The 15376-nt window shown below is 36.5% G+C and overlaps 1 protein-coding gene across 6 annotated transcripts in view; it reads left to right on the forward strand.

Moving 5' to 3' along the window:
* Window positions 1-15376, forward strand: part of LOC134742952 (polypyrimidine tract-binding protein 2) — a 610485-nt gene that overhangs the window by 362046 nt on the left and 233063 nt on the right. For 3 of the 6 annotated variants that reach the window (XM_063676173.1, XM_063676178.1, XM_063676182.1), the window contains exon 1: window positions 8738-9330. The exons of the other annotated variants lie outside the window; for them this stretch is intronic. In XM_063676173.1, coding sequence (XP_063532243.1) covers window positions 9328-9330 — 3 coding nt within the window. In that variant the 5' untranslated portion in view covers window positions 8738-9327. Of the gene's footprint in view, window positions 1-8737; window positions 9331-15376 lie in introns of those variants that run through there. 6 annotated transcript variants of the gene reach the window in all.

Here is a 15376-nt window from a genome sequence, read left to right on the forward strand (position 1 = left end):
CAACCAATATGGGATAGCCACTAACCTTAAGCACACGCCGAGGATTTTCTTGGGATCCTGGTCCTTCTTCAGCTAGCTAGCACTTCCAGGGCCTTGAGAGGTCGTCACACACGCCTTGTAAACTGATTGTTCGCAAACACCACCGAAATACCGAATTTTGGATATATTAACACAGAGGAACATGCGTTGCAGGCCGCGCCCGAGCCGAAGTGATTGACAGTCAGAGGTGTTGAATCTACCTCCGAATTTGCTCCGAAAGGGCATACCCTCATATTAAAAAGATTACAATGCCCAAACAATATGTCAGTCTCAAAAGTAATGTTTCTGGTTGGTATTTGGTTTTAGCTCATTAATGTTGTTTAAAATGTTATATTGATAGCTTATTATGCAGTAAATTAACGTGAAAGTGTATAGCTAATGAATAATTAGTCATGAAACGCGTTTAACCATTCGTTAGTCTACCTACACCCGCCAATCCATCTAGGTAATTTATATAGTCCAGCACTATACTATAAGCAAATACCGAACACCGCCACTCTCTACGCATCATTTTTGACCTTGACGAAATCATCATAATGAAGATTTTTTTAAAGAACAAAAAACAGATCAAATTCATAACCTGCTATTACAATCAGAATACGCCTCCAACGGGTAAACAGATTATAACATTACTCTACGGAACGCAAACATTGTTCCTGATAGGATTCATACCAAAGCATAATAAATGAAATATTTATGTTTATTACTTAAATTTTAATTAAATTATTCGTCTTATATCAATTAATTTTATAGCTCTCAAAGTAGCCTTGACGGACGTTTTCATTACATTTGATTAAACTTCGCTAGACAAGTTGACATCTGAAGGCTTTCGTTATTTTAAATGGGATATCCCGGCCGGTATTTATCATTATTGTTAGAGGCTTATTGCCTGCCTAATGTTTATGTTTTGAGATGTTTATTTAGATTATAAGCCTATTGTAGGTAAAATCTGTCGCACGCGTCCGCGCTAATTAGCTTTGTTCACACTATTTTATGTTAACCCGAACCCGCTCACGCGCTCCGTGCACCCGCCCCAGCTAGCGGACGCGCCCTAATACCTCCGCCATTTTATTAAAAGTTGCACTTATACTTTTTTTATTTGGACATTTTTAGGGTTCCGTAGCCAAATGGCAAAAAACGGAACCCTTATAGATTCGTCATGTCTGTCTGTCTGTCCGTCCGTCCGTATGTCACAGCTACTTTTCTCTGAAACTATAAGAACTATACTGTTGAAACTTGGTAAGTAGATGTATTCTGTGAGCCGCATTAAGATTTTCACACAAAAATAGAAAAAAAAAAACAATAAATTTTGGGGGTTCCCCATACTTGGAACTGAAACTAAAAAAAAATTTTTTTCATCAAACCCATACGTGTGGGGTACCTATAGATAGGTATTCAAAAATGATATTGAGGTTTCTAATATAATTTTTTTCTAAACTGAATAGTTTGCGCGAGAGACACTTCCAAAGTGGTAAAATATGTGTCGTCCCCCCTGTAACTTCTAAAATAAGAGAATAATAAAACTGAAAAAAAAAAAAATGATGTACAATACCATGCAAACTTCCACCGAAAATTGGTTTGAACGAGATCTAGTAAGTAGTTTTTTTTTTTAATACGTCATAAATCGTAAACTGCAATTTACCTTTCACTCACGTTTCACATAAAAAATACATTGTTAAAATTATGTCATGTACGGAACCCTCGGTGCGCGAGTCCGACTCGCACTTGGCCGGTTTTATGTAATTTCTTCTCAGAATCACGAGCTCTTTCGATCCTAATAGGAGAAAAGTTATCCTAAGAATTTTATTTCCATTCCTTTATAATTTTTCATAGACTGTATAACGATAACGGATTGGATTGGAAGGTTGTTGAATGGAAGTAGCAATGTAGTACAAAACTAAGAACGAGACTACACAACGTTTGTACAGTACCCGTACCATGAGTCACTGACAGTGTCAAAACTGACATATACTCCAACGTCTACGTAATTTACTTTCTATACATCTCGCTCGCACTAATATGCAACTACGAGCGAGATGCATAGAAAGTAAGTTACATTCACGCTAGCGTTTATGTCAGTGCCAAACTGGTGGTAGCCACACAGGTGACATTCGGATATAACACGACAGACAGGCAGAATTAGGATAAAAGAAGTCCGATTACATCACACATGTGTCCTCGAGAACTTTCTCCGTTACGAACAATAAGGATTTTCCAGAAACGTCACATTACTACACAATAGTCCAAAAGGCCTCACGAAATGTTAAGGTCACATTACATAACGCGGTAGACGGCTTGGCGGCGCCGGCGCAGGTCAACGGCCGGGGCCCGGCGTGGGCGAGCGCACACATACCAAACCTTTACATATTGTCTATGAGTTCTATGTGCAGTTTGATCACTAGTCTAGCAAATGATTTATTTGATGCTTGATAGATTCATAAGAGCTGGCGCGAGATTTGTAGGATCAAAGATAGATATAACTCCGTAATAGGTGGATACAGTCTAAGGAAAAAACGTGCCTGGAAAATCAAGAAAATTTGATTCTCGTTCAGAGGGCGCTACTAGTTTTGGCCTACAGTCGTATAGATGGCGTTGACGGTTTCGTTTGTTATTTAACAATTTTAACGCATATCAGTGAAAGAACATGGGTCAAAATCATAAAAATAATTAATGCAAATAAAAAAAATCATTTATCTATATTTAAATACTTTCTATCGTATTTTTATAAATCTTCATTTTTAGTTTTAAAGTGTGTCGACAGATGGCAGTGAATTTACTGGGGTTACAAAATTTACTATGACAGTACCGCTCTAGTATAAGTTACTCTATGGTAGGATCATACTTAACGCAAAGTCAAAATCAATATTTAAAAAAGCCTATAAAATGGTAATTCGTTCGTATTGTGAATCTTGATTTTTAACAATTTAAAATATCTCTTAACAAGATTTAATCCGTGGACTAGAGGTTAAAAACCGGCCAAGTGCGAGTCGGACTCGCACACGAAGGGTTCCGTACCATTACGCAAATAACAGCAAAAAAAATCACTATTGTTGAATGGGAGCCCCACTTAAATATTTATTTTATTCTGTCTTTAGTATTTGTTGTTATAGCGGCAAGAGAAATACATCTGTGAAAATTTCAACTGTCTAGCTATCACGGTTCTTTAGATAAAGCCTGGTGACAGACAGACAGAGTCTTTGTAATAGGGTCCCGTTTTACCCTTTGGGTACGGAACCCTAAAAAATCAAGCTTGTGAGTTGTCAGTTATCGAACCTTATTATTTTCGCGTACTGGATCAATATAAAACCTAGCTAACATTTATTATACATTTATATTGTACTTAATTTACAAACACATTTAGCTTTCGTAATATCCAGTAATCCACGACAAAACAAACGCACCCCGTCAGTTCATATCAATAATATCCCAAACCATTTTAAACGTAATTTATTTGTGGAAAACGCGGATGCCGACATACGGCCCGCGGCTTTACAGGAACAGTTAAACCGTGTCTGTTTTCGATAGTATTAATTAATCCAGTCATCGGCGCTACACGGCTTGCTAATTGTAATTAGCGGAAGTGTGGTAAATTGACACGTGTTAGGTGTGCGCTAACCCTTAGTCTTAGACATGCTGTTAAGTGTAGCGCTAACGTCTGTCGTGGACCCATTACCAGTCCGGACGATACCAGCCTCAGTTAGAACAAAAATCAGTTAGCCGCGACCACGACCAGTGAAACCTGTGTCGAAACGTCGGTAAATAAAGGTAACAAATCAAATTCGCGATAGACCCGTTTCTAAATGTGATTTAATAAAAATTTGAAAGTTCCGAACAACTGACAAGCCGATATCGTCCGGCGGACTGGTAATGGGTGTGGGCCCCTTTACGTTCTAACGAGTGCGAGAGTGACACATGTCAATACAGTCGATTAAGGGTCACACGAACCCGCCGTCAGAAAGCCGCTCACATACACTCGAAGTAACGCTCACATTTTAAGCCGACATGCTTAAATTACATAAAACTTGGCATGCTTATTTACCTATAACATAATCTATGCCTAGGACTAGTTATCGTTACTATAAACAGGCGTGGCTCACTACGCGATTTCGTCGCGTCGTTACAAGTACATGCGGCCCACACCAATTGTGGTGTCTAGCCATAGTATTTTCCGCGCACCGCTATGGAACGGACGCCTGCTCGCGCTTGCGCCACCTGGCGGTCATATCTGTCGTAATAGACGCGTTTTGTTAGAGAGTGAACCTTTTGTACCTAGTACTATTATTTATTATGTGTTATGAATGGTTATACCTACTAAAAAAATACAGAGAGTATTGTATATTTGCGCTCTTATTTCTTTGTATTATATTTTCTAGAAGCGAAAACTAGTAATTTATGTACCAGACACAGATATATATTAGTTATGTGGGTAATATAATGTTATATAATTAGATTAATTAGCACTTGGAATTAATCTCGCTTTGCTAAATTTCTATAATAATTGAGGTGTCTTTTGAAAAGGGCTTATTTTTGTATAGTGTTTATAGAGAAATTAGCCCTTTTGAAAAGACTCCTCAGTTTAGGTATATATTTGTATATAAAAATTAGGCTGCTATCACACTGCCCTCCGGAGAATATTTTTTTAAAGTTTGATTTAAATATTATACGACAATGTTGACATTTTTTCACAGTCTAGACCTAGTCCCACAGTAAGGAATAAAGCTTGTCGCTGCCCCAATATTACAGGGTTCTATGTTTCACTTTTATCGAACTGAAATTTGAACTTTATCATAGTCACATTAAGTCGAATTTCAACTATCTTGTAAATGTAACATAGAACCCCGAAATATTGGCGCAGCGTTGTGTTGTGGGTACTAGACGGCGATATATTATTATATAATATATAGTAATATATAAATAAATATAAAACATCCATAACTGTGATAAACACACAAATAAATGCCCTTACCAGGGTTCGAACCCGGGACCTGCCTCCTAGGTCACTAAGTCACTATCGAGTAAGCTAGGGGCTGTCAAAATTAATGACCCAGAGCACACTGGAGCGGTTTCCAGTCCAGTGTGATACGGTCTTATATTTTATTACTGCCGTATATCTTCAATTCCCTCGCCACCATAGAGTAACTTATACTAGAGCGGTACTGTCATAGTAAATTTTGTAACCCCAGTAAATTCACTGCCATCTGTCGACACACTTTAAAACTAAAAATGAAGATTTATAAAAATACGATAGAATGTATTTAAATATAGTTAAATATTTTTTTTATTTGCATTAATTATTTTTATGATTTTGACCCATGTTCTTTCACTGATATGCGTTAAAATTGTTAAATAACAAACGAAACCGTCAACGCCATCTATACGACTGTAGGCCAAAACTAGTAGCGCCCTCTGAACGAGAATCAAATTTTCTTGATTTTCGAGGCACGTTTTTTCCTTAGACTGTATCCATCTATTACGGAGTTATATCTATCTTTGCTCGCCACTCAATGAGCAAACGAAATCAGCCCGTAAATAGTGCACTGCTAAAAGGTGGATAATCTGGTCTTATCCCGCAACCGGCTTACGTACCTACGTGCTTAACCCATACTCAGCGGATCTCTGAGATCAATGAGATTTCTTAAGATTCTTGGACATTTTGAGAGATTCAATGACGTTTAAGCAGATACACCGCTTATATAGGACGATGGACATAGCGTAAACGCACAAGAAATGTTCGTTAAACAAAAAAAAAATGCCTGCGTATTATTATGAACGTTCATCTGCCAGAAAGTTGTAGAGACCATTTTATAAAACTGAACTTCTTGACCCTACCATGCATATACATATATGAAATTAGTATGTTTGTAAGGAAGCACATATATATGTACGAATTTCAAAAAAGCGCACGACGCCAGAATAAGTTAGCTGCCCCAGAATCGAAACTGAACATCTACAAGCAAGGTCCATACTATCGATCAATAAAAATTTACAACAAAATACCAGAATTCATCAAGGCGGAAAACAAACTAAGTGTATTTAGTAAAAAGCTTAAGACATTCCTTATCCATGAAGCCTATTACTCAATTGGAGAATATATGACTGACACTGCATGATATTAAACTATTGTACATATTATAGTTATAATTAATAAAAGAATTGATGAATGATGTTGCTTGACATATGTTATTTAGATTAGATATACGTTTTGAAATGTTTTAATAAATAAGAGAATAATTTAAAAATTGTTAATAGTTTTGTAATGTTTGTAATTTAATGTAAGAATGCATAGGTGCATGTCAACTTAGTATATGACTAAGGTGTATAAGTATATGACTTGTATTTGGAAATTATGTGACATTATTTAAATACTATACCAATTGAATTTAATTGCATTGAATTTTATATGAATGTTTTCGATAAATTATGATTGTATCTTAATATGTAAATTTTTTATGTTAGTGTGTAAGATATTTTTTGCTATGCCCTACCAGGGTATCAGTGCCTCTTACTTTGCAAATATCATCTATGTAATGTAATGTACATGATTATGCAAATAAATAAATACTAAATACAATGTTTCAACGCATACCACTTTTTCACTTTGGGGTCAACCCCGTACTTAAACAGCGAAAAATGGTTATTCCATAAAACACTAACTATGTATGTGAGGGTAAAAACAGACTATAAATCCCATCACAGACGGAGCGATAATATCGCGTATGTGGGCTCTGTCAAACAGTACGTAAAAGATATCGGCAGATGCCGTATCTGCCGGTATCTGCCGATATCTTTTACGTACTGTTTGACAGAGCCCACATACGAAGATGTAATATGTATATATTTTGGTATCTGTCGATATCTTATCGCAAGGCATGTGCTCGGTATCATCATCTTCCTCGCGTTGTCACGGCATTTTGCCACGGCTCATGGGAGCCTGGGGTCCGCTTGGCAACTAATCCCAGGAATTGACGTGGGCACTCGTTTTTACGAAAGCGACTGCTATCTGACCATCCAACCCAGAGGGGAAACTAGGCCATATACATATCAATATTGGGGCTCGGAATATTACGATATATTTTGATAGATTTAGATTTAGATTTCAGGATAAAAATTACACTATAAATTTGCATCAATGTCAAAATTATGCTTATCTTCTTATCATGATCGTCAAACATTACATACTAAAAAATACAAAATAAATTAAAATATATATTATTATATATTTCGTCTCTCTCATAATGTAGGTGCTAGACAGAGAGCGATATATATTTTGATATCGTTGCGTGTGTGGTGCTTAGCGATACTCGAAGATATGTCGGTATCTGTTGGTATCTGCCGATATATTATCGCTCCGTCTGTGACGAGCTTGACTCGATCTTATATTTTTTTCCCCAAAAATCTATGTTTACAAGTGACATTCCTCGGAGGCGCTGAAATAATCCTATGCGCTCAGGTCAAGAATGCTTAGCATTCAGTTAACAAGACGAATTCCAATTTACCTTGATTTTATTACGTTCACGAGTTTCTTAAAACATCCCAATTTCCTACCAAATAGTTCAACTGAACTTATAATGGAATTTTTCAGATATGTTCATCAAATTTTTTGGTAACTCTAGTGACTTAGTTTTCTTGAGTTCGAATAGTGCGATGAGTACATTTTTTTCAAACTTTTGTGTGTCGAGATACCGTGTAGGTACTTACATAATATACACTTAGCTTCTTATAGTAAAAATCTATCCATTGTAGAAACAATAGGTAATATTATATTTTATATTTTTTTATATTTTATATTTCGGAGATAACACAGAAACAAACATACACGAAACAGTCATTGAACAAACATGCATAGATACAGATGTTTCCTTGGATATATCTCACTAAGAACACATAGTATATTTAGATGCGCAATGCGATGATTCTTTGCTAAATTTGGTAACTATTGGTATTAACTCTCTAACCTATGTAATCTATATACTTATGTACGTACAGTATTAAACGGGTGACTGAGGAAAAGCTACAAAGTGCAAAAATACCCACATACTAAACGTATTAACTTATTTATAGTTAAGTGTGCGTAAACCACTAAAATGTTATATTTTGCATTAAAATAGAAATTCTCACGTAAATAAATGAATATTTTGTATTCTAATGAGAAATACCTTAAAGATATCTTAATCTTTGGTAATTACTTACGGTAATTAATGTATGTGTAATTTTGCGGATGTACAAACAGCAACACTCCTAGCTGTACATCGGTGGACCTTGTTACAAAAGGCACAAAGTCCATCAAGGTGTACAGTTAACAGTGTGGGCGATGGTACCTAACAAATTCTATTTATATGGTTTTAATATGCTTTTATATGTACCTACTAATAGGATTTTTAATCAATTGGTCATAATTGCTTTTAATATTCCGATATAATTTTTTAGGGATGGAAATCTTTATAAACTTTGTATAGAATATACATTTGAAGGGTTATAAAGGTCTGCAAAGTTTATCTTGTTTTGTTTTGTTTTGATAATGTTAACCAATAAGCGAAATATTTTTTGACGGAGAAAAAATATAAAAGATACCTAAGTTGCTCAGCGGATTTCTGAAATATATTAAAAATACCCAAAAAAAAAAATCTAGTCTAATAGTCTTACATAATTTCATTGTAATTATTTTCTGAATATTTAATTTCAAATTTTGAGGGATGGAAAAGTTAATAATGTCCTGTGCGCTCGTGGATGTTTGAAAGAGATCAGGTCGCGGTGGTCTCGGGTGCGGAGGCTGACTCTCGCGGCGCCTGCGCCCAGGTGCGGCAGGTGGGCCCGCCCCCAACCCCTCCCCGCGGCCGCGCACCTGCCTCGCCGCTCAGTCCAACGCCACACGCCGGCCTGGCGTCTCGTGCTCGCCGCACACCGCCACTCTCTCCACACTCTCGCGAGCCCTGTGCGTCGTTTCTCGCTTCCCCCCCCCGACCGCTCAGTTTCCCGCCCGCTCCTCCGAACTTTGCTAAGTTTTTGAATTTCGCGGTGCGCCGGTGCCGTCGAACGTTCGCAGCAGGCCGCGAATGCGGTCGTAAGAGTAAATAGCGAGGCCTCAAGGAGGCCGCTGCCGCCACGCTGTTCCCGCCGCAGCTCGCGTGCGTGTCCTACGTGACGCCTTGTGCCTGCTGCCCGCCGCTGTACCTGCCGGCCCCACATCCCCAGCTCCAACTGCCGCTGCCCTTCCCGCTGCCCCTAGCCCTCCCGCTCCAAGCCCTAGACCCTCAACTCGCTAAACACCAGCGGCTGCGGCTCTCTAACATGGTAAGTGCATTTTCCCGCCGGCGCGCGCTCGACCGATAAGTTTTCGCGAATAGAGAGCACAATGCCGGTAAAGTTGGTAACAAACGGATCAGATAACAACTCTCGCGGGCCGCCGACTCGTACGCGATACAATCGCAGCCTGCAACACAGATGCCGCGCGACTATCGCTCTACACCCCGCCTCACATATGACTCAAACAAACAAACATTGCTCATTGTGTAACACGGACTAATAAAGCGTTACGGATACGCTGAAGTGCTTTCGCTGATAAAGTTTGGCCATAACTGCGGAAAGTTAAGGTCCGCACGCATAAGTTAAGCGTATTAACGTTTGCCTCTTCTCTTATCCAAACTGTTATGTTTTAATCTCCTGAGACTATTGAAATATAATTTCTGCAAGTTCTATTTTATGGACAGTGCGGGAGAACCTTTTAGCGTTAGACTTATAGTTTCTTCTTAAAGTTTTAAACAAGTTTCAAGTGCTTAAGTTGTGAACGAATGCGCGTTTTCTGCTAGAGTTATACTAAAATATTAAGTTTACCTTTCCCGTTACTCCGTCTCAAATATTTGAGTGTAAGTTTCCTTAAGGTATAAAATAAATTAATGTTTTGAAATCGACGTAAAATACTCAAAACTCTTCAACAAAGTCTTCTATCCTCCACAAAACTTCAATGGTCGTTTATTTTTCTTCGCTATACTGTATTTGGCCTCGTCAACGAAAACTTTTAATACGATTCGTATTCCACAGAAGTTGCAAAGGGAGAAAATCAAAGAGCGACCGCAGTCAATATCTAAATCAAGTTGTTTATAAACAATCCGACCGACTTACACGTTGGACGCCATGAAAGTAAGCGTTGGTGACAGAAGTAAGACTTAAATTAAAGTCGCATCAAACTTTTCTCATTAAAAACACTCTTGAAGAGGTGTGTTTATACAGCTATTTTAATATAGTTTATTTAAGCAAACCTCTGGATTTTGATCTTGTTCGCATTTAGCTAATTGGCTCAAAATTTCACCTGTCTTTTTACACGCATGAATGAAAGAATGACGCGTGACGATTTTCTCTTAGCAACCCCTTTTTAATTGATAATTTAATTTATTAGCGCCTGAAATGTTTAACGCCGTGTTTATACGCATAATGCCCATACATTTGTAGGAGCATCACGTACGTCAATTGGCGCGACAGTATAACGGAACTCACAAGCGTTTCCGTGGAACCTGAACCATTACCATGCTAAATTTTCGCTGTCAGGTCTAGGCTGCTTAATAACGGCATTTGATCCATTCGAGTAGTTCTGTGCTTACTCACTCCGCATATCTTGTAATTTCATACATAATCATACAATGTAAAGAAGGGAAATATGTTGCTGCCTTTAAGCAGTCTACGGTCGAATTTATATTGGCGAATACTTCAAAATGTTGAAAAAATTAAGGGATTTTTTTAGGTTTCACGTATTTAACATTCATTAATTATATATAAAACACGGTATACTTACGGATTATCATTCATTTTATTAACTATGCAAGGAATGAAATAAGAGCTTGTACAAAGGCACTTTTCATGTAATATCAAGTCCGTTACGTCTTCTATGAAACATTTTGTTTTGAATTGTTTTTTTTTTATAAACATGGACATATATACTTGTTGCGTAAATTAAAATTTGTTTATAATTTCGATACGTTTAGGTTCAATTGGCGTAATAAAAGGTCATTTTGGCGAAAATGAGTTATATACCTACATGGTGTTTATTTAGTCACCTGCAATTTTTAAAGGGGTGAATATATAGGTCATACTGAGCAACTTTTACTACGGGACCAACCCCGAAATCTTTTTTCTTCCATATAGCCTTCTGGAAGAAAAATTCAGATAAAACCAAAAAGAAGATTGGTACTTAACTCTTTACCAATCTGAAAGTTCAAAAGTGACAATCGAATATCAGTCTTAATCATCGAAAATAGAACACATGTTTAAAGTGCCGTATGTGGGAAATATCCCTTAGCCTGGTAAAGGGCATACTCGTTGTTATAGTAGACCGAGTTTAGTCTACTACATGGTGGCTTTTCTGTACTTAAAAAGGATAGCGAAAAGTTAACCCATTGACAGTACATTACCATTTAGTCGCTTTTATAACTCCAAGCTAGCGCTATTAATGTATCATTTCCATTTTCACATTTTGTTCGAATTCTCTTTTATAATGAGGAATCATAATAACGATCGCGTGGCTTGGTATCGGTTTCACCGCAACTTTACTGGAAAGTCTGCAGTCGACCGAGCGGGACGGTATTCAGCTCGAGTATCGCCTAATTGCATATCTATTTAATAAGTGTGTAATTCAAATTCAAATTGATTTAGACGGGCCGCGAACGAATTCTATCACGAGATGCTTATGAGTTGGCATGATTTAATCTGATGCTTTAATGGTAATTAGACGCTAAAATGTTGAAATAAACGAACGTAGTCTGTTTTATTAATTTATATAAACCTACGTACTTTTACGTTCGAATTTAAACTGTTGTGAGATATATTAACATTAAATAATTTCACGGTTTAGACTCACTTGATTTTAGCCACTCCGAAGCCTAGCGAAGGAGACCTAGGCTCTCCGAAAAATGTCGCGCGAGTGACTAAAAACAAGTTTTTTTTTATACTACGTCGGTGGCAAACAAGCATACGGCCCGCCTGATGTTAAGCAGTCTCCATAGCCTATGTACGCCTGCAACTCCAGAGGAGTTACATGCGCGTTGCCGACCCTAACGCTCCTCTCCCTCGAGCTCTGGCAACCTTACTCACCAAGTGAGTCTAAACCGTAAAATTATTTAATACTTTTACGCTTTCTGAAAATCCTAAATTCAGGTAGAGTGACTAATTTTAATTAAATTAATATATAATACTGAAGAATGTAAAATATAGATATGTACCTACAAAATTAAATAAAACAATCATACTCACGCATTGTCATCATTCTTTGAATGATCATCATGTCATCATAATAGGCAACAAACTTAATTGCTAAAACATTATAAGCCAATTAATGTTCACGCGATTGTGAAAAATGAAAAATGATTTATTCAGTAACAAGCTTTTTTGTAATTGTAATTGTAAAACTAAACTTATACGTTTTACAATATACGTATTTTATTCCAGTCTGTTCGTTGTAGTTCAATAACATAAACAGTTAAAGTTTTGAGCAAAAACGTTTTAGTGGCTTTTAATACTTACATTATTGTTTGCTTGCGACATTCTTAATGCCTAATATATATTTATACCAAAAATCACGTGATAAATCTAAATCGGTTTAAAAAGGTCTAACTAATAAAATACAAATAAAACATTAAGGTGCACTAAGATTAGATTTAGATTAGATTTATTTCTTACAGGATAAAAATTACACTATAAATTTGCATCAATGTCAAAATTATGCTTATCTTCTTATCATGATCGTCAAACATTACATACTAAAAAATACAAAATAAATTAAAATAATTTTCTCTCCCAATAAGGATCGTCATACCTATAAGACAAGTATGTATAAACAAAAACATGTCAAAAATTGATGTCAATCTTAGCAATTTAGAATCATCATTAAATGTCAAACAAAACAACAAGTTAAAACGTATGTCGTTGCATAAAATTGGTTTAATCAGTTACCGAAAATTCCATTAATACTCGTAATAATGGATGTATTCATCTCTAAAACACAAACATGTGTAAGTATTTCATTTGTGTTACCTACATATATGACTAGTTTTTTCTGTTACTTATTTATTGCCGTTGGCCTAATTCAGTGACCCACTCCTGGAAAATGCATTTTGTTTTCTGCACTGGCTCCAGCACTTGCATATGCATACCTGCTTATTAAAAGGTTACGGCCACGGCGACAGGCGATAAAAACGTGACTATCTTCGGCCAGCACATTTTCTTTTTTGACAAATGAATGTAAGTGAGAAAACAAGCAATTTACCGGCCCGATGAACGTGGGAGACTAAAGATTGTTTTCCAGCACGTGCGTGCCCGCGCCTAGGATCATCAAATTACCGCGTTTTACCATGAAGCATCCCCCTTCAGCACTTTAAACACTTTTTTGGCAAATAAACTTGTGATTTGATAATTTCTACTTTTAAGAGCACTTTAGATATTGATGTTGTTTAACTAAAGTTATATATTTCACGATATGTTTTTAAATTCGTTTGTACTTATAAATATGATTGAAAAAGTTTTGGCGAGGCCTTCGTGAAGATAGCATGTGCAACCAACCAACTATATTAATACATACGAGTATATACTACGACTATACGAGTATGAGTTTGACTTACTAATGTGCCGTAGGAAAATTTCCAAATCGGCGAAATTTGCACATGGAAAATTTCAAGAAACATATTTTAGTATGGGAATCCAAATTTTCCATTTCCAAAATAAATGTGTCCTTTATGTCTTGTGCAATTTTCCTAAAATTTCCGAGGATTATTCCAACTTTTTGGAAACTTCCCGCAACTTGCACATCTACAAGCTACTAGAGATCAACAATGACCCCACGGGAATCGTGCCGCACGCGATCAACTGTACTGCGCGCATGTGGAAAGCGTCATATATTGTCAAAGGCCTGACACTCTTTGATAAAGATTATTGCGATTCCTATAAGAGGAAAGAGAAAAAGGATTATGCTGCCATACATGAAACTGTCAATACATGAATATGTCTTTCTCTTACCCCTGGTCGCTCGGTTTCATGTCTATAACTACTTGTATATACTACGTCTATGTATATTGTAATATCGCGCAAGAAGTTTGACATAATTATTTAATCAAAATTGACCGTTTAAAACTTTTATTGACCAATCACAACTTTTTTATTGCGAATTAGAAAGGGTTGCTTTATAGCTTAAGGTTGGGTTATAGCTTCAGGTTTGCTTACTCCTCCCATATAAATAAGGTTGAAACTACTATAAAAATAGCTCGCTTAGCTGACAATAACATTGTATAGCATTAGGGTAAAGAGAAATAGGCCGGATTTGTCCGGCCGACTCTGATATCTTTAAAAAAAAACATGGGGAAGGGATAACTTTCAGTGATATGTGTCAGATAATTGTCAGTAATAAAGACCGTTTTTCGACGTCAAAAAATGTATTGAGAACATCCTGAATTTATGCCTATCCTAAGGCCAGGATTATACTTGTAAGTTTTACTTACGTAAGTAGGGACAAAGCTATTTGCTAAAATGAGATAATGATTTTCATATCTCATTCTGTAGAATAGCTGTGTCCCTACTTACGTAAGTAAAACTTACAAGTGTAATCCTTGCCTATTACCGGGAACTCGCCAAAATGGTATTTATAGTTTGTCAAAGGACTGTCCCATTTGAAACGTAGACAGAGAGAATCACACTATCTTTGTCTTACACTAGTACTAGCACCCAAAATAAAGGGATGAGTATAATTTTCCTGGCTGACAAATTGGTTTGACCAACTATAAACCTATTCTAAATGAGCATGTTTGCTTAAAATCGTTTGTAATTTACCTTTCTATCTAATTAAAATTACCCTTTGTCAACACAAAATTCATGCATTTTCCGTTCTTCTTGCTAAAACATTATTTCAAACAGAATTTTCGTTGTTTCGCAAACAATTTCAACGAATCGGTACCAAAGTAGCTTATGCAATGTAATTCATTATTCACCTACGGAATAATCACTAAATGTGCGGTCAGGGCCCACTGATGCAGACCAGTGTTCCGATATCCATATTGGACTCTTAATTAAAACATCACTGTAAACAGAGAGCTAGTCTAATATATGCTAAAATCATTAATGGATTCGTATTCGAACTGATATAATTATCTTACCGTAATTGCAATGGGTCTTAACTAGGAAAAAACTACTTAGTAAAAACTAGACTTATATTGACCGGGATATAGACCGTGATTACCTTTTGTATTATTAATTTTTTTTGTATTTTGTGTTTTTATTTATTCATTTTATTTTATTTTTTTATATCCCGGTCAATATAAGTCTAGTGAAACTAATCGTGAATCATTCAAAACTCTACTCAGTA

This window comes from Cydia strobilella, chromosome 7, assembly GCF_947568885.1.
Source record: "Cydia strobilella chromosome 7, ilCydStro3.1, whole genome shotgun sequence".
Classification (NCBI taxonomy): Eukaryota; Metazoa; Arthropoda; class Insecta; order Lepidoptera; family Tortricidae; genus Cydia; species Cydia strobilella.